General features: G+C 33.3%; 1 protein-coding gene across 1 annotated transcript; it reads left to right on the top strand.

Annotated features, from left to right (window-relative positions):
* The first annotated feature begins 438 nt into the window (after window positions 1-438).
* On the top strand, window positions 439-18956 carry LOC149089915 (glucoside xylosyltransferase 1-like). The gene is made up of 7 exons (XM_089231008.1): window positions 439-901; window positions 2398-2560; window positions 4483-4617; window positions 8574-8766; window positions 11016-11165; window positions 13182-13354; window positions 14500-18956. Exons 1-7 carry the CDS (start codon window positions 672-674, stop codon window positions 14647-14649), a joined length of 1194 nt encoding a protein of 397 aa, XP_089087134.1. The 5' UTR covers window positions 439-671; the 3' UTR covers window positions 14650-18956.
* Window positions 18957-19058: the final 102 nt, after the last annotated feature.

Below are 19058 nucleotides of genomic sequence, written 5' to 3'. Positions count from 1 at the left end.
AACAAATATTATACAGCACTTTTTAGCACATTGTGTTTTATTTCCTGTTCAGTGACGACTATAAACTCACATTTTATATCAGCTTTCTCTACAATTTTAGTTTCATAAAGCCTTTCGTACCTAATTGTCAGTAATGTCAGTAACTGTTAAAATTTTTAATGTATTTTTAAAGTGTAGTTTGATAATTTTGATTGTTTTTTCTAATGTGATTATATTTAAAGGAATGGGAACAACCGGTTGATGTGCAACTTATGTTAAATTACGAATTCACAATTGAAAATTTTCAAAGAGAACTATCTAAAGTGCACTTGAAAAACTAAACATTTTCACTAAAACGATGAGTTAGTCAAATAATATGAAAAAATAATTCTGTCCCAAGAGATACGAGACTTCATCTTTGGGGGGGGGGGGCAAGTGCGTGGTCACTTAATAAATATTGTTGGCCTCCTTGGTAAAAAGACCATCCAGTCAACGCTGTCTAATATGTTGATTTGTTGATGTTTACACAAAGTATTTACATGACATTCTTTTAATCTCTTTGTACTAGGCTCGTAATGAAGAATTTAGACTTTAATACTGCATTTTACGCGAGTTCAAGTTTTACTGTAGGCCTCGGGGAATTCGTTTTTCAAGCCCGGTGATGATATTGACTCGCCGCCCGAGGAATAGTCATGCGGTTTTTCCCAGGCATGAAGTTCGGACCTCGATCTTTATTTTTAATTACATCATTTCTCTTTAGTGTATTTTTAGTTTATAAAAGTTATAAACCAACCTCCAAGCAAAATTTTATCACCAACTCCGAAAAGACTCTGGAGAGTATTGATATAAATTATGTGACGAGCTCAACGTTTTTATCCTCTGCAAATGATGCAAAGGCAGTTATCAAGGATGATGTGCTGAGGTGAGATGGAAAAATAATTATTTTCTCTCCTTTAAGAGTTTTTCCTAAAAAGAAAAGAACTAGAGTGTGAATTAAAAAAAAATGTGTAATCCACAAACTTTATGTATCTGGCATAGAAGACGCACAGTAATTTAAATTATGGGTTAATCCTGGCATCACTCGACTAATGTTGCAGGCAGAGGTGGTTTTTGTTGCTTGTGGACTACACAAATTTTGCCACCCTTTTTCCCATTATCGTATAGTTACTGGTCTAATATAGTCTTTCGCTCATTTTCTGTGGTCTGCAAAAGTTGGCTTTTTGTGGTTCCCAGCTTTGAGGCACAAATACGAGTCAATCTCCCCATTAAAAGGTCTCACCACAGAGAGCAACAGGCCTACAAAGGTACAATTACTCACCCATAGTTAGAAAAGTTGATGGCACTAGTGATGGTCAGCTAAAGTTGGTTCTCTGTGGTTCTATCGAGGTGCAAATGCTAGCGTGTCTCCCCATTAAAAGTTCTACCACTGGGAGCAACAGGCCTACAAATATTTTATCATTGCACTTCACTCATAATTTGAAGTATTGGTGGCGGCACTAAAAAATCGGACACAACACTAGATGCACACTCAAACTGTTAGATAGACACTCACACTTCCAGCACAACTCACTTGGTTATAGATTGTTCATGATGATATATAGACCAGAGTTGTGCTTTAGTTTGAAAGAAAGAAAGCACTACACATAACAAGCATTACACAGTAACAAACTTCACATTAGGTTCACAGAATGCACACACACACATACCAACGTATACCAATTAGTTAGAAATTCCGTAGAGGAATGTGGACAACAGGGTTTAAGCTATGGATGCATTTTTCACAAATGCGAAAGTAATAGTCACTTTCACAAAAAATATGTACAGGAAGTACAAAATGAGTAGACATCCATCCATCAATCATTAGCATTTTGTTAAGCTTTTCTTCTCATTTTTGCTTTTTTTGCTGAAGGAATTTTTTACCTAGCTTAAACCCTGGTGGACGAAGTGCATGTTTGGTTTAGTAGTAGTTGCAGTTATCGTCTAATGCTCTGGGTTCGAACCCCTTTGGTGTTCAACTTTTTTGTGGTTTTTTTTTTGGTTATCCCTTTCTTAGAGGCTTAAATTGGAGCCAATCTTCCCTTTTAAAAGTTCAGACACTGGGAGCAACAGGCCTACAAATACTTGATCATAACATTTCACTCATGATTTGAAATGTAGATGGCAGCACTGAGAAATCAGACACAACTCTATACAAGCACTATGTAAGCACTCAGAGTATTTGGTACATACACTTCTGGGAGAACTCTGTGGTAAATTTCCCATGGCAATAGACCAAAGTTATAGGGCCTACACTGTTTGAAAGAAATATGTGATTCCCCCTTTTCTAACATTAGCTAGACCCTCTCATGGATTAACTTTCCTGTATTGTAATCTGTACTTTTTCGTCAAGTTTAACGTAAATAATCTAATTTTTTCAAGGTTTGGTAGAGCAAAAGGGAAAATTATTATTGGGATAGTTTCCTGTGGTGAGCGCCTGAACTTGACGGTGGTTGCTTTGAAATCTGCCGCTATTCTAACAAGACATCATCTACATTTCATCATCATGGCAGACAAAGAAAACCGTGAAAATGTAAAAAATAAGGTAAGTAGGCCTATTGAATACCCATTATGTGCACTAGTTTTTCTTTTTCACATTTCAATGGAATACATACCTGTATGCAGTTTTTGTATTTAAATGAAAGCTAAAAACTCGACACACCTTGAAAATGTATAAGAATTTTTTTTACAAAACATTCAGTACAGTATAAATCAGTGGGGATACAAAATGTTTGGTCTTCTGGCGAGAAATGAAAGACTGCTACCACTTGTGGATTACAAACATTTGTACAGTAGCCTACTACGTTGACTTAATTTATGTCGAGTCATCCTAAAAAATATGATTTTTTAGGATGAATTTGGGTCAATATCTTTACTAAAACCATTTGAGTTAAGCACACATATGTGTATCTCAACTCTTAACTTTAAAAAAGAATCATTTAAAACCCTTTAAAGCTGTAAAAAATGAGGTACAGTCAAGCACCCATATTTGTGACAATTTTGATCTTTGCACTGAAAAATCAATTCCTCAATAAGACATTAAAATTTTTAAAAAAAATACGTACATTCTGAAGGGTGTCTAGGCTCTTTTTACTGATAATTTGAAAATTTCAGGTGTGCATTTTATACTTAAAAAAATAAATAAAATGGTGTTTGTCTCAAGTTAGGCACGGTTACCCTAACTTGGGGACAGTTTAGTTTTTGAGTGTTGTCTCATGTTTACATGCCTTAGTTTATATTTGAGATAGCAAAAATCTTTTTAAAAAAAAAAATTCAGACAAAAATATCAGACTAAAAACATTTCAGAAATCACTAAATTGATCAAAAATAGCATCACAACCTTTACGACAAAATCACAAAGTTCTCTGGCAAGAAAATATCACACAACACACACGTTCAAAAAAAAGAAAACAATTAACTTAAGTAGAAAATGTTAAAGTTAGTGGACAAAAGTGTAGCAATCTTCAACAGACTCTAAGAGGTTTGACAATTTTTATCTCATTTATTGAAACTTCATCAATGTGATCAACACCAGAAAAAAAAACATGTATTTTACACATGTAAGTTCTCATAAAATTTGTTTATATCGAGGAATTGGATTGTACATGATATACCATATGTAAGCATTCAAAAGCAACAATGAGAAAATACCTTTTATAACTTCAAAAAACAGTGCCTAATTGGCCCTAACATGAGATAATGTTTAAAGTTTAGGCAAATGTGATTTTTTTTTACCTACTCAACCTGGGCTGTACTTAACAATAATGGCAATAAAAAAAGACAGTCTATAGGGGAAAACCTTACCTGACATTTCTGTAAATCAGAAACCCCCCCCCCCATGTCTAAACGTAACTGTGGTGTGTGTGTGTGTGCGCGCGCATGCGTGCGTGCGTGCTTGCGTGCAAACCTTGATAAGCTTTTTAAAAAAACTTCCTGATTTTTTGGGAAAAATGCATTGAAAATATTTTTTGAACCAAAACATGTTCTACACTACTGAAACTAATCATGAAAGTTAATGTAACAACAAACAAACACAATGACCTGATTTAAACTTAACTTGCAACAACGGTTATTGCTACCGTTTTATTAAAAAAAGTCCTAAATCGCCCCAAGTATGGACCCAAATATACACATATGTATACCTCATTTCAACAAAGACGTCAAAGGCTATTAGCATCACGTTCTTAGAAGTGGAAATGATGCCTAGACTTGATCATTAGTCTTGGAACAAATTACTGACGTGAGTCAGATATCACTGTACTTATTATTCTGGGCAGATTAGTATTTTTTAAAGAACACCTTTCGCACACTGCATTTGAAAGGGAATGGCCTGAATGTGCACCTCTGGTTTGAATGGTTTTACTAAAGTATCGTAATTAAAAGAGTGCATAATTGAGTATTTTTGATGAAGATTATGACTGATCAGTTAAATCTTTTTCTATTTTTTCATTTTGTGTTGTTCATTAGCTTTTGGAATGGCCCAAAGATGTTTTAGAAAGACTTTCATTTGAAATTCATCCCATTTCATTCCCCAAAGGAGTTAGCGGCAAAGAATGGAGGAACCTTTTCAAACCTTGTGCCTGTCAGCGACTATTTCTTCCCGTGAGTTTATGTATTAGAATATGAAGAATGTTTTTTAACATGCATGTACTTCAGTATGAGAGAGATAAATATAAAACATTTATTTCCAACATAATGACATCGTTTTGTGGATTTATATGAAATTTGGTTAGAACGAAATATTTTTAATTTTTTTTATCTCTTACTTTATCTTACCAGGTTTGACTTTCACACAAATTCAGGGGGAAGAAACGTTACTTTTCGTAGAGCACATAAATTTTAAAATTTTTGAGTTTTCTTCCAATTCTTTTGTAACCCTATGTTGAGGCCATGAGATGGCAGTAGGGTACCGTTGGTAGGGCCGTCATTTCAACTTTTTCCAAGGGGGTGGTCAGAGCACATGTACTCAATGTATGTATATATATATATATATATATATACCATTTTTAGTGTATTTTCAACGGCCCGGGGGGCCCTAAATGACAGGCCTGACCGTTGGCGAGCAGCCATCAACTTGGGTGGCTGCACACGCAACTCAGTATCATCTTAGTGACCAAGCTGACAACATGTGTCTCTTGCCATTTCCTGCTCAAATTTCAATAAATTTCATTGTATCTTGAATTGTCCCTTTATTTATTGATGGTTTGTTCAGCAAAACATGCAATTTTAGTTACTTTCAATTGATCTGAAAGTCAGGCCACAAGATCGTGAACACCATACATAGTAAGTTTTATACTTTAATGCCAATTTCTTAATCATTATGGCAATTTGGTGCTTATGTATTTTCGAGCTTTGCTATATAGGCAATTTCTTTTTCATGACAAAATGCCTGTATGGGTGCACCCCTAATCCCAGCCTCCTGCTTGGTAGCAGGCAGGGTTGGAAAGTTTTTGACGCATGAGAGTTTTTGACAGTTCAAACTGTCACGTCAAAAAAACCTCAAATATTGCTTTTCAATATAAAAATTCCCATTGTAAATACACACTAAATTGCATGTAATGTTTACAGTGACTATGTTATACAAAGAATAAATACTTAATAATGATTGTAAAATAATTTCCTACTCTCTACAGAATTATTTTTGGAAATAACTATGGAATGAATTAATTTTCTTCAATCCAAGATTATTCTTGACCTTCCAAAATTTCTTTAACTGCTTGTATATGTGTGTAGATATAAACATCTACTGAACTCTCTTTATAGCACATGTGTTTAAAAAGTTCTTTCACACCATATATGTAATGCTGATTTCTGTTATTAAATTATCTAGATAATCAGTCATACTTAAAGCAATATCCTTATTATGTGCAAAAAATTAGAATATATCTAATGATCATAATCTAAATTGTAAAAAAAAAATATTTTTTTACAATTCAGTTTTTTACACCGTCAAATTAAAATGTCCTTTAATTTGACAAGGCTGGCTTGTATATGATGCTTAAGAAACTCCTGTAACTTAATCTTAGTGTAAAAGTAAGGATCACTAAGTTTGACTACGATAAGGTATATTTATTATCATTTATAATACAATGGTTTTCTGATTGAAGCTGTGTCAAAATATGCAAAACAGTGCTATGGGTATCAAGTTCTGCCAGCTCTGCTTTGATTAAAAATACTTGTTAAAGCTCTAGATTTATACGACCTAAACTAAGAAATTTTTATGTGAGAAGAAATAAGTTTAATAAGTGTATTAAGAGATGCTGTGAGAGAGAATTTTTAATAGGGAATAAAATTTTTTGCAGATTGATAAATTTATATAAAATATCAAAATATATAATTATTTAATGCTCAGTAATTATATAATTCAAAATATAAAACACTTTAATCTACACAAAAGTGTTCTGTTATTTAGCATATCTATCAGGTTAACCAAATCTATTTGAACACAGCAGCATAACACATGGTAGTTTACACACTGTAGTTTGCAACACAACATAACAGCCCGAAAGGTATGAAATTTATTATCTATTTCACATCATTGACAGTGTTTTTGACTAGCCGCTGTGGCGGTCGAGTGGTCATAATGACGGACTCACATCGCGAGGATCCGGGTTCGAACCCCACTGTCGCCATAGTGGTGGTCGGCTGAAGTTGGTTTCCTGTGGTTCCCAACTTCGAGGCGCAAATGCGAGCCGATCTCCCCATTAAAAAGTCTCGCCACAGAGAGCAACAGGCCTACAACGATTAATTATTCAATCATTACACTTCACTCATAGTTAGAAAAACTGGTGGCAGATGGCAGCACTACACATAGCAAGCATTACGCAGAAACAAACTTCACGTCAGGTTTCACTACACGTACACACACATTCCCGCATGTACCAGTTTGTTAGAGGTTCCGCATAGGAATATGGAGGAGGTACATGTGTGGTTTAGCAGTAGTAGTAGTAGTGTTTTTGACTGTTATAATACTAAGCTGATTTCTGAGGTCAGAAACCTATCCCTGATCTATCACATATATTTTGAATAAGCAGATCTATTTTGCTAAGTAAATTGAACACAGGTAATGAGTAGCATAGATAAAATGGACCATAAAATTATTTCTTATATATTCCAGACTCTTTAGCAATCATTCAGGTATTACATCACCATTGGAGGGGAAGGGTGAATTTGCTGACTTTTGATGACGAGGGGAGTTTGAAGGTTGCTTACAGTTCTGTACCAAGTTCTAAATGCTTCAATAACATTTAACACAAATGTGGGATCGATTCTGGCCCATTTCAACAGTTCAACAGCAGCATCCATGACATAAGTAATATAACTTTGAACTAAATACGGTAAAACCTGTGTTTTATGCAGAAACCTGTCTTCAATGGCAAAATGTCTTGGTCCAAAATGTTAAAAACCTGAATTAAGTGCAACCTGTTTAATGTTGAAACAAAAAGATTGTACCTTCTAAACAGAAAATTTCACAAAAACACTGAATGTTTCACGAGCAAGGGATGATACAAAATGTTAGTGCTTTACCCAAATTTTTTATGGAACCTTTGTGATTGCCAATGTGAGTTCTACATCATCCATCCTTAGATTAGCAAAAACTGTTTCTATATTTGATAAGTCATGTGTAGTGAAGCAGTTGCTTTCTGAAACTGTAACAAAATTTTTCAGAAAATCAAGCGTTTCTATGGGAGATTCAGTGTAAGAGAGTTGGATTTCCGATATGCAAGACTTTTCAAAAGATTTATCAAGACTATCAAAATTGTATGCAAACTGCTTTTCCATGATCGCTGTGCTAAGCAAAGCCGATAATTTGGGGGGGGGGGACAATTGCCCAGGATGCAAATTATAGGGCGGCGGCAAATTTTAAGATGAAACAAAAACACCATCATCTAATTTTTCTGTTCAACAAAATCATGCTCTCTGATTCCTAAAAATCCTAGTTATTACCCTGGTGCTGAGGATTACATAAACATAGATGCAATGTACAAACTGAACCTGACAACAGATGTTGACAGTCATTTTAAATTTTAGGGAAAGTAAAAATGAATATAAATGTGTGTGTGTGTGGTTTTTTTTTTTTTTGACATTTCAGAGTAACAAAAGTGTAGGAAAACATTTTATACCAATGCTATTAAAACCTAAATATATATAGTATAATTATAGACTATAAAAATGTGTATACATTACTTTATTTTATCTATTTTTAAAATATTTATTTTCAATTCATTTTTATTTTATTTCAATTACATATGAGATTTTGTGAAATAATTTTACACTTTATGTCAATTGAACCTTTATTAAGTGGAAACCTGTATTCAAAAGGAAAAACTCTTGGTCCCTTTATCTTCCATTGAACACTGGTTTTACTGCACATTAATGGTTTTTACTGCTCTCCCACCTAGTGACTGTACCTGAAAGCTTTTCCAAGGCAGTATGACCTTTCCTGAATATCACAGTTAAATAATTAATTAAAACTGTCTTCAAACATTTATTATGTCATTATATACATGATTATGCCTTTTTTTGTTTACTTATTTCATGCTTATAATTTTTTTTAGACATTGCTGCAACACATAGACTCCTTAATTTATATTGACACAGATGTGATATTTATGCATCCTGTAGAAGATTTATGGAAATATTTTAATCAAATGAATTCGAGCCAGATTGCTGCCTTAGTACCTGAACATGAAGATTTTGCCACTGGATGGTATAATAGATTTGCGAGACATCCATATTATGAGCCTTTGGGTTGGTATTGTTGAATAATAGAATAAATTCATTGTATATTCAACTTGATGAAAAATGTCTGTTTTTCAAATCAAATTTGGGGGAGAATTAATTTTTTCTCTTCCTATGAATATAATTGAAAGGGTTTTTTTTAATTTAATATAACATTCACAAGTTATTATAAAACATATTAAAAACATTATTAGAGAAGTACTAAAGAGTTTTTGTCACATAAAATCATTCTTTTAACAAGTCTTATAATCATCATATAAGTAAAACCAACTTCAATTTGTTCTTTGTAACAAAAAATGTTGCAGTTGGTCATTAACAAAGAAATTGTTTATAACAAACATAAGACACGTCATGTTTTTAAGATTAAAATCTAAAAGCTTCTCCAATAACAGGGTGATTTAGAAGTCCTGACCTGTTTTGATAAAATATTTTAAAAAGAGCGGTTAAAGATGAAGACAAATAGTTTAATGTATTTAAAAGAAAAGGTTTTTCATCCCCTATCCATTTTACTTATATCTTCTATTCTTCGTGATGCCCCTGTTACAAATAACATGGCAAGAAATCCTGTATAGGCTTGAAGTCTTCCTTGTCACTGAAAGTGAAATTGTAGAAATTTTGTAGTAAATAGGGAAAAAGTTTGAAGCCTTACCTTTAAAAGTGCATTAAAATTTGTCTCTATTTTTAATAGCTTGTTTTAATGATTTTTTCAAATTGTGTCAGGACTTTTGGACCACATTGTATTTTGAATGCCCTGCTTTTTTTAAATATATTCCATGAGGTTAAGAAATAGTTTCTATTAATTTAAATTAATTGGTGTTTGAAAATTTTTTATCAGGTAAAAAGCTTCATGCAAATTGAATTTTTTCCCCCAATTCACACCCCTATTTTTATCATTAGTGTGTGTTTTTTCCCTACCTATGAATTATGTGTTATTGATACATAACACTATCAAAATTTCTTTCCATATATGATTGGCGGGTGTACAATGTGCATTCAGAAAGTTTGGTGAATGGTCTCAGAAAGTAAAACAAATGGAAGGTACAAACACACAAAATACCATACCTTTATTAGCATTCGAAGTAATCTCCATTAGCTTTCAAACTGATCACGACTCAGATTTTTCCCATGGACAATTTACTACCTAGTGAGTTGTGCCAGAAGTGTAAGTGTGTGCACCTAACAGTCTGAGTGTATATCTGGTGTTGTGTCTGTTTTTTCAGTGCTGCTATCTATATTTCAGAAGTGAAGTGAATGATCAAGTATTTGTACCATTTGTAGGAATGTTGTACTCTGTGGCGAAACATTTTAAAGAGGAGATTGGCTCACATTCGAGCCTCGAAGTTGGGAACCATAGAAAACCAACTTCAGTCAATCACCACTGTGGGGACAGTGGAGTTCTAATCCAGATCCTTGTGATGCCAGATCGCTCGACCACCACAGCAGCAATGTCTATTAACTACAATATACTTTTGACAACAATTGTAGAGTTGCTGAAAACTTCCAACAAAAGCGTTCTTTGGAATCGCCCAAAGCAATGATGTCATTCTTACCGTATAGTCGTTCCTACTGAATTTTCCAAAATGTCTACAAATTATAGGCCTTTCAGTGCTCCCTTGAGCTGGGGAATGAAGAGAAGTCTACAGCCTAATCCCCAATTTATCTGCTATAATTATTAAAGTCAGCCGCCAATCATCCGCAAATGTTTGCCACACTTGTTCAATGATCACTGGTTTTCTGCTTGTTAATGTTTGACCCGAACACAGCTCATCACCAACAGTTTTCTTTCCATCGCGGAAGACTTTAAACCAGTCGTAAACGCATTTTTTACTCACTGCTTCTGTTCCATACACTTTCATGAACATTTTGTAGGTCACTGTCGCAGTTTTCCCATTTTGCAACCAAAACTGTGTTTGCTCATCATTTCATTGCATTGTTTCATCAACTATCGCACTCAGTGCATTATATTGGTTGGACCAAGCCACTCTGCATCATCTTAGTATTTTTGACACTGGTGGCAATTCTATTCATCTCTCAAAGTGCATGCGTGGGTGCAAGTTTTTAACCTGCGTTCTTTAAATATTGAGCCATTCACTGAACTTTTTGAGTACACTTTGTAATAGTTTTACTTGCTCTGCTGTTTGAATTGAAATTATTGAAATGAAATTATATATTGTTTGTAAAGAGATGATGTAGGCCTAAAGATTTTTTTATCATTTTATTTAATTGAATATTATTTTTTTGCCCTTTGTTTTTCACAGGTGTCAATTCTGGTGTTATGCTCATGAATCTCACGAAAATGCGGTCATTCGGCTGGGAAAAGTACCTAGAACCAATACTGATAGAGTTCAAATTCAAGATTGTTTGGGGAGATCAAGACATGATTAATATCATCTTTCATTTTCATCCTGGTAAAAATTACTCCTATTTTTATTTATGCAACATACAGGGTGCATAGGAAAGCCCCATTATCCTGGAATAATTTGCAAACACTGCTGTCTTTAGACATGGGGCCACCCAAGCACCTCAAGAAAAAAGTGGGGGGGGGGGCTCTCAAAAAATTGTGATATGATTGAAATTTTTGAGAATTTGCCTGGTAGGGCCTCAGAAAAATTACTTTGCCCAAGGAACCATGATGCTCTTAAGACAGCCCTGCTCACAAACTGTTGATCCTAGAAGCATACTTCCAATTGGAAAAAGTGTCCAAATAATATTTAAACCTCAGATATTTCATTCATAATGCAAGGAGTTGTATAGTTATTAAACACCTTGTCCCAAAAAAACAAATTAGAAAGTTACTGCCCAGTTTTTCGTAAGCCCAACAGAAAAGAAAAAAAAAACATGTTTTTAAATGCTATATTCACTTAGATATTTGAATTTGAAATTCATTGAAAATGAGAGAAAGAATAGCATGTGAAGAGACGGAATATGTGGGTATGCCTGTTATACAGTTTTACTTTCATTTTCAGAAACTTTTGAATTCAGTTATTCACCTTAATATATATATCCCTTAGATATCCCTATTGCACCTAAAAACGTGAATTTTTTTTTCAGAAAATGATCATTGAAAACTACATCAACAACTTACTAATTTGGATTTTCTCAAACAGGGTGACCAAATTAAAAAAATAATTTTTTTTATTAATAATTATATAAGCGATATGAATGACGTATCTGAAGTTACACATCATTTGGATGCTTTATCTAATTGGAAGTATGCTTCCAGGATGAACTGTTCACAAGTTATTAAAAGAAAGAAGGACTTTCTTATGTATCCTGTATCAATTTATCATTTTTATAATACTGAGTTTTGTGTGGGCGACATCAAATATGCTGTGGAAATAATGTATGCATGTTGAAAAATGCTACTATATTAATTCATTTATATTTTATTCTTCATTATCATCAATCAAATATTTCTTTTTTGTAATTTAGTTTAAAATTTAATTATACACTCACACACAGTTTATAAGAAAAATAAGTTGTAAAAAAGAATTTCACATAATATCTAAATTTTTTACAAAATGCTAAGTGTAAATGTTCATTTATATTTTTCACTTCCCTTCTTTAATCATATCAGAATGAATTACGAATACTCATGTATGCTTCTGGTTTGCTGAATTTGTTTGAACATTTTTGAAATTCTCAGTTATTTTTATCTTTTTATTTTCATAGCACCTCTACTTGGATGAAAAATTCCATTATCATTGTGTCATTTTACCTTATTAATTTTATCTTTGAGCTGATTAACTCCAAAAAATTGAGTTATTTACTTTTATTACTTTCTTGCATGAGTTTGTTTATAAATGTCTTTACAAAAGAATAAATATGCAAATTTTAGAAACATGGGTGTGTCTCAGTCATCTATAAATATACTTGAACATTGGAAAATGAGAACCTGCTTTAAAACTATGAAATATTTTCTCTATTTCCTGATTATTGGTATTAAACAAATAAGTATTGCTGACCAATCTTGTATCTCATCAATTAATTTCCCTTTATGGTACTGTAATGGAATAACACGTCGTCGCCAGATGACTCGTTAAAAAGGCTTTAGTCAAAAAAATCCATGCCAAACAGTGATGTTCATTCTTTCTATAGTCCACACAACTGTAAAGTGAAACCTTCGTATTGAACATGATGTCTGTGAAACAGGGCCTCAATGTAATTTGCTATATATTAATTGACACTACTTGTTAGCAGACAAAACGTTTGCTCCCATGGTGCTGTGCTCATTATAGAGAGGTACCACTGTACTTCATTTTCCTCCAAATAATGATTATTGGAAGGTTTGATTTGATAAATGTGTGGAAAAAATTATGTTTTCGAGTCGAACTTGGTGTTTTAAAATATAGGATGGTCAATTTTGGTGGTTGCATAATCGTTATATTATAGTTCATTTTTTAACTACTGTGTTTCATTTTTAGAGAAGCTACTTATACTTCCCTGTGAGTGGAACTATCGTCCTGATCACTGCATGTATTCAAGCGTATGTAAAACAGCCGAAGAAAATGGTGTTAAAGCCCTCCATGGTAATCGTGGTGTGTACCAAAATGACAAACAACCAGTTTTTAAAGCTATTTATGGTGTCTTAGAGCAAGTGAGTTTGTTTTGTATATTATTCATCCCTCCAACTGTTTCCTTTGACTATAAATTATTAATTCAGTATAATTTTTGTTGTGATAAAAATTAAGTTTCCTAAAGTAAAAAATTGGATTTCTTGAACATTTATGTTCTGTAACTCGTTTTGAGATGATGGTTTCTCTGAAAAATGTTCATGATTATCATATCCTTTAATGAAAACCAAAAAAAACATGCACAATGAGACTAAAAGCAACCAAGTAACTTTTTTGTGCAGTTATACAGTCAATGCTTGATATGACAGGAAACGCTCTATTGCGACCCTTCTATTATACTAATTGTGCTAAGATGAGTCAGAGATGTTTTCCCAATTTGTTCCATATAATTTTCAGATTTCCAGTTTGACCTATATTTTGAAGAACAATTTCGCTAAACCAACTGACCAATGTGTCCCAAAGTAGGCAATATCGCCCCGGGGCGGTAAAAGCTTCGGGTTTAGTATAGGAGTTTATCAAATTCTGCATGCCATAAATGTTTTATAGAAGTTAATATCACCAAATTAAAAATATACATCAAGAACATTATTAGTGACTATTCTTGCCTTTTCAAATTTTCAGTGATTAGAATTTTATTGATTCCCTCTCTATTCGATTCAGCTCATTGAGGGTGCAGTAAATCCTTGACTATCCAAAGTAATTGGAACTCACCCTTGGTGGATAATCAAATATACATCAATCTTGAGGTCCAGTATCATCAAAACTGATTATAATTGACTGTACATTTGACATACATGAAGACGAGATGATCATTTTCTGCTAACAGACTTGCAAATTTTTTTAACATTTCTGATGAGTAGCAATGTCAATACTGTTCCCAAGGAATTCCTCAAGAGCATTGTTGTTTCTTATTTGTATTTGTGAAGTCACCGTGCTTCTTTTCAATGTCTTCTTTTTCATCAATCAGAAAATTTTGAACTGATGCAATAACTTTGTTATTAGGCAAATTAGGAGCATTATAGTGAGAAAACTGGTGAGTTAGTAGAGTTTTGGTCACAGGGGTTAGATGATTAATATTTTACTGCAATTACCATTATTAAGTATTGATGGAAATTGGAAATTTTTATTGCTATTTATATGTATTTAAAATGTGCTTAATTTTTCACAGTACAACCTTGGTTCGGACATTGCTGTAAATTTGTTGAAGAATATGAAAACATCTACGGCTGAGACAGCCAACACCAACTGTGGCAGAGTCTCTGAAATCCTCTTGAAGTCATTGGAAAAAACTGTCAGACAAATGGAAATACAAACATAGCTGATTTACTGCCGGTCATAGCATTAGAATGGTCTGTGATTTATATTCCCGCACAAAAAAAATATGCGTTGTTGCATCAGTGATACATGCATTTTTAATTTATACATTTGTGTGTATAATAATGTTTCCTGTTCTTGGAGAAACCTAGGCATTTTTATAGGATATATATTATATCTTAAAGGTTTGGTTCATCAAGTGTTTGTAGCATTAACCATTTTCTATTCAAATGCATGCACGTCTTGATAAACTTTAAATTTTGCAGCTTGCTTTAGATATGAGGACCCGTTGGATCATTAAACATAGTCTATTTCTCAGTATTTTGGGACCAATACTAGATCTGTTATTTACATAAGAATTGTATATTGTTAGAGAGTTTAAGAAATTTGTTAAACACTGTCTAGTTTAATATTTTATTCTTTTAACTTCAGAGATATCTTCTGACTGCAAAATTCTTCACACTTATTTCTATAAGTTTTATATTTAAAAAATTTTAAATCTATTTGCATTGAATTTTTAAGATATCCTATATATTTGAAAAATAGTTTCAGAGTTTCTTCTTTTTTATTGATGATAATAACCCCTAAAGCAGATTGTGCTGAAATATGTGGCGTATGTCGCAGAACAATCAGTGCTGATGCTGAACAATCTAGAAGAATTTTAAGAAAAGTGTAGAAAACACACTATTACGGGAGTTGTTACTGCAGTTATTACTGTCATTAACATGACTAAAAAAGCTTTTTCCTGAGTACGCAAAAAAAGCCTTTCAATTTTTCGTTGATTTTTATTTATGCCAATCATTTGTCAAATTTAATTGATGAATCTTTGAATGGCAATAATTGAAAACTTTTCTACTTTTTTATATATAAATAAAACATGTCCAATAAAGATCTTTATTATTCTAAACATTAATAACAAAAATACGAAAGGCGAAATGGAATGCAGTTTGTGGCAAAGGAATGAAAAAAATCTAACAGTTTTTTTACAGTGCCTTCAATATAGCTCTATGTGAACTCCTTTCATGACACAGAGAATGTTCAGTCTTTACTTTTTCCCGCCGAGTGTTTTTTTAACATTTGCAATGTAACAGTGATGAGTGCTAATTGCATCCTTTAAAATGAAAATATCAGAAACACAGGTGTTTGATAAACAATGTCTTTAATATAATCACACAAAAAGAAATCAGGTAAAGTTATGTCGGGCAATCATGGAGTTCAATGTATTGAACCTCCGTGACCAATCCATCATTTGAGAAACACTCTACCAAGTAATTCATGTGTACATGTCCAGTGAGGTGGACACCATCCTGCTAAAATAAAACATTTGACTGTAAATAATACCAATTGTGGAATAATGGGCAACTCAAGAAAATCCCAGTAGACATCACCATTAATCGTCTTCTCAACCAAGAAAAATTTACCAAAATTTACCCATCATGTAAAAGACCACACCAAGCATTAAGTTTGGGCTGTCTCTCTCGAATGTTTGACTGAAATGTGTAGATTTTCAGGGCTCCATATCCTAACGTTATGGCATTGAGCCTTTCCAGACACATGGACTGTGAATTCATCAACGAAGCACTCTATTTAGGTAATTTTCATGTTCTTCAATCTTCTTCAGCAAAGTGCATGCAAAATGATATCGGCATGGCTTATCATCTGCTTTTAAAGCTTTTAGTAATTGTATTTTATACCAATGCAACCTTAATTTTTTGTGGAAGACATCGTGAATAGTGGATTTTGGTAATGCTAGTTCTTGCACAGCACCTCTCACCGATTTCCTGGAATTCTGAGTGAATGATTCTCTGATTTGCTTGACACTTCCTTTCGATATCGATAGTCAGCCACAATGTTTCACATGCTTAACATTTCCTGTGTCTTCAAACTTTTACATCCATGCATATATTGAAGGCATACTTGGTGAATTTTTATGGTACATCAGCTAAACTTTCTTTGCACAGTTTTTGTTGATTTTGTTTTCGCTAACCACAATACAAACTGCTTTTTTCTCCTGCCTGGTCTCCATTTTCATTTCTTATTACAGCTGCCAAGCAACTAGCGCCATATACCTCAAGCAATCGATACTAGAAAACCCTTAATTTCTTCATTCTGCTGCCACAAACTGCATTTCATTTCACCTTTTTGTATTTTTGTTATTAATGTTTAGAATAATAAATATCTTTCTCGAACACGTTGTATAATGGATTTTCTATGCTTAGACTGATTTCATGAACTCAAAATTTTGAATGCTAAGAAATGGTTGCATATGTATGAAAAGATTGAGATCAAAGTTTATACATAAAGTTTTAGAGGCTGATGTTACAATCATGTACTCAATACAACAAAATATACAGAATTTAAAGGAAAGTCCTTCTCACTGGGAATCACTTGCAATTTTAGAGTTACAGCTATGCAACGCAGGTAGTGATATAGTTAAGTGTTACGCAATCAGGGACAACAATCAGCAGCACATAAAATATTAATTAGAAAAGATGCAAAAATAAATATTCATATACTGTCCACTGTCCCAAAAATTCTATTTAATGAAATTTATTCCCCTCTGTCTCTGAAATTTACTTTGTAGCATTTGAATGATTATTCCCAGAAATATTGATCATCAATCTCTTGATTTTTACTTTTCATGATCATCTCTGTATTCCTTTAAAGACAGTTTTAGACAATTTTAGCACTTGAAATTTCAATGATTCCAATATTTTGGGTGCAATTTTATCAAAATTTTATGGGGTAAATTTCTTTTGGTATAATAAAACAAGTGTTCATTTTTGGGAATTTTCAAAATGTTTTTGTGCCGTTTTGGTATGTAAAAAATGCATCAGACACACAGCAAATCTTTATTTTTTCAATTTTTTTCTTTGTAAAGAAATACTGTTCAAATTTTTTCTGACAAGATGATGCAACGTATATTCATCTTCACATGAAAGTTTTTCCAAAATGTTATTGTCAAATTTTATGTAATAAATCACACTGTTTTCTAAGGCACTTTCTCCTGGAAATCATCTCCCAAACCCCTGCAAAGTTCAACTTTGAATGCTGCCGTCTAAGATGAAAGCCTTTAAAGTTCAGGCTCACCATATTTTTAACTCGAATTTTACACAATCTTTTAAGTCAGGGTTTAACTCCCTCAGCTCACAAGAAAAAAATCTACATTCATAAAAAGCAACCCACGTTTATGTCACCAGAGTCTGGAAGGGATAAAGGAGGGACAAATTTTCTCAATAGAAATTTTTCTCTATCAGGGAGATGTCTATATGTAAGTATTTGGTTTTATTTTTCCCTCTAGTTATATTACATACTGCTGTTTGTCATCTAATCGTTTGTAGTCACTTCGCGATATCGTAATACAAGTTGCATTGTTTTAACTTTCTCTGCTTGCAAGTTATTTCAGGTATAAATAACTTTCCCCATACATCTAGCATAGGAAGCAAAAAAGAAAAACATGAGGAAAGCATTTTCTGTGTATCGATAAGAGGCATCTATATATATATATTTTGAAGGCCACGGCATGAAAATTATTTTTATTTAAATGCATTTATTATCCCAGATAAAACTATGGGAATCAGTTTAATGTATTTTTATCAATTATTGAATGTTTGTCTATTTATTTTATTCTAGTGATCCCCCCAATGTGTATGCACCACAGCTAGGGTAAAGTCTAGCATATTTTTTATGAATTACTTGTGATCATTCATCTATTTATTTGGTTTAATAGTTTTTGACCTTGAGTATTTGCCAAACTTTGTTAAGGACATTACAATGATCCAATGGCAGTTATCTGAGTTATACAGTGAAACCCTGTTCATGTCTCTTTTACCCCCACCCCTCAAGAGTGGACTTAACAGTGATTCAGCCCTGAGGATGATTCTCATCATTTTTTGGTTTTTTTAGAATATAAATTTCATATATAGAGGCCAATGGAAAGTGTGGTCTAAAGGCTTGTCAAATATACCAGCCTAAGGCATGGGCGAAGATACGCCCCCCCCCCCAGCGTGAAAGGTGAAGTTGACTGATCTAATGTATATATGCATATATGGATTGACATCATCATCACGTGCCCCCCCCCCCCCCAGACCTCCAAGTCTATCTCCGCCTGTGGCCTAAGGGCTCTGCTGTAGGATGTGGGGTGGGGGGTATAACCCTGTTATAAAAAACTGCTAGGGATCAAGAATCTTGTTTCATAATTCGGAATCTAATAAATCATCCTATGGTATGGGACCAAAATGTTGTTTGTTATATCTGAGGCTTGTTATATAAGCCGGATTCACAATTGCAGTATTCAGTTTTTTTGTTTGAGTACGTTTCTAACGAACTGGTACATGACGGAATGTGCATGTAAGTGTTGTGAGCACAACGTGAAGAGTGTTTCTGTGTAATGCTTGTTATGTGTAGTGATGC

Source organism: Pholcus phalangioides, unplaced genomic scaffold (genome assembly GCF_987345545.1).
Source record: "Pholcus phalangioides strain wild (caught in Gottingen) unplaced genomic scaffold, Ppha-v1.0 ptg000001l_1, whole genome shotgun sequence".
Classification (NCBI taxonomy): Eukaryota; Metazoa; Arthropoda; class Arachnida; order Araneae; family Pholcidae; genus Pholcus; species Pholcus phalangioides.
This window is presented reverse-complemented; position numbering and strand designations above follow the sequence as displayed.

Excerpts from the sequence above, each read along its gene's own strand:
- LOC149089915 (XM_089231008.1), top strand. The coding sequence starts at position 672 with ATGCGGTTTTTCCCAGGCATGAAGTTCGGACCTCGATCTTTATTTTTA. Across the intron at positions 4,618-8,573 it reads GTCAGCGACTATTTCTTCCC|ACATTGCTGCAACACATAGA; the intron begins GTGAGTTTATGT and ends AATTTTTTTTAG. Across the intron at positions 8,767-11,015 it reads TCCATATTATGAGCCTTTGG|GTGTCAATTCTGGTGTTATG; the intron begins GTTGGTATTGTT and ends TGTTTTTCACAG.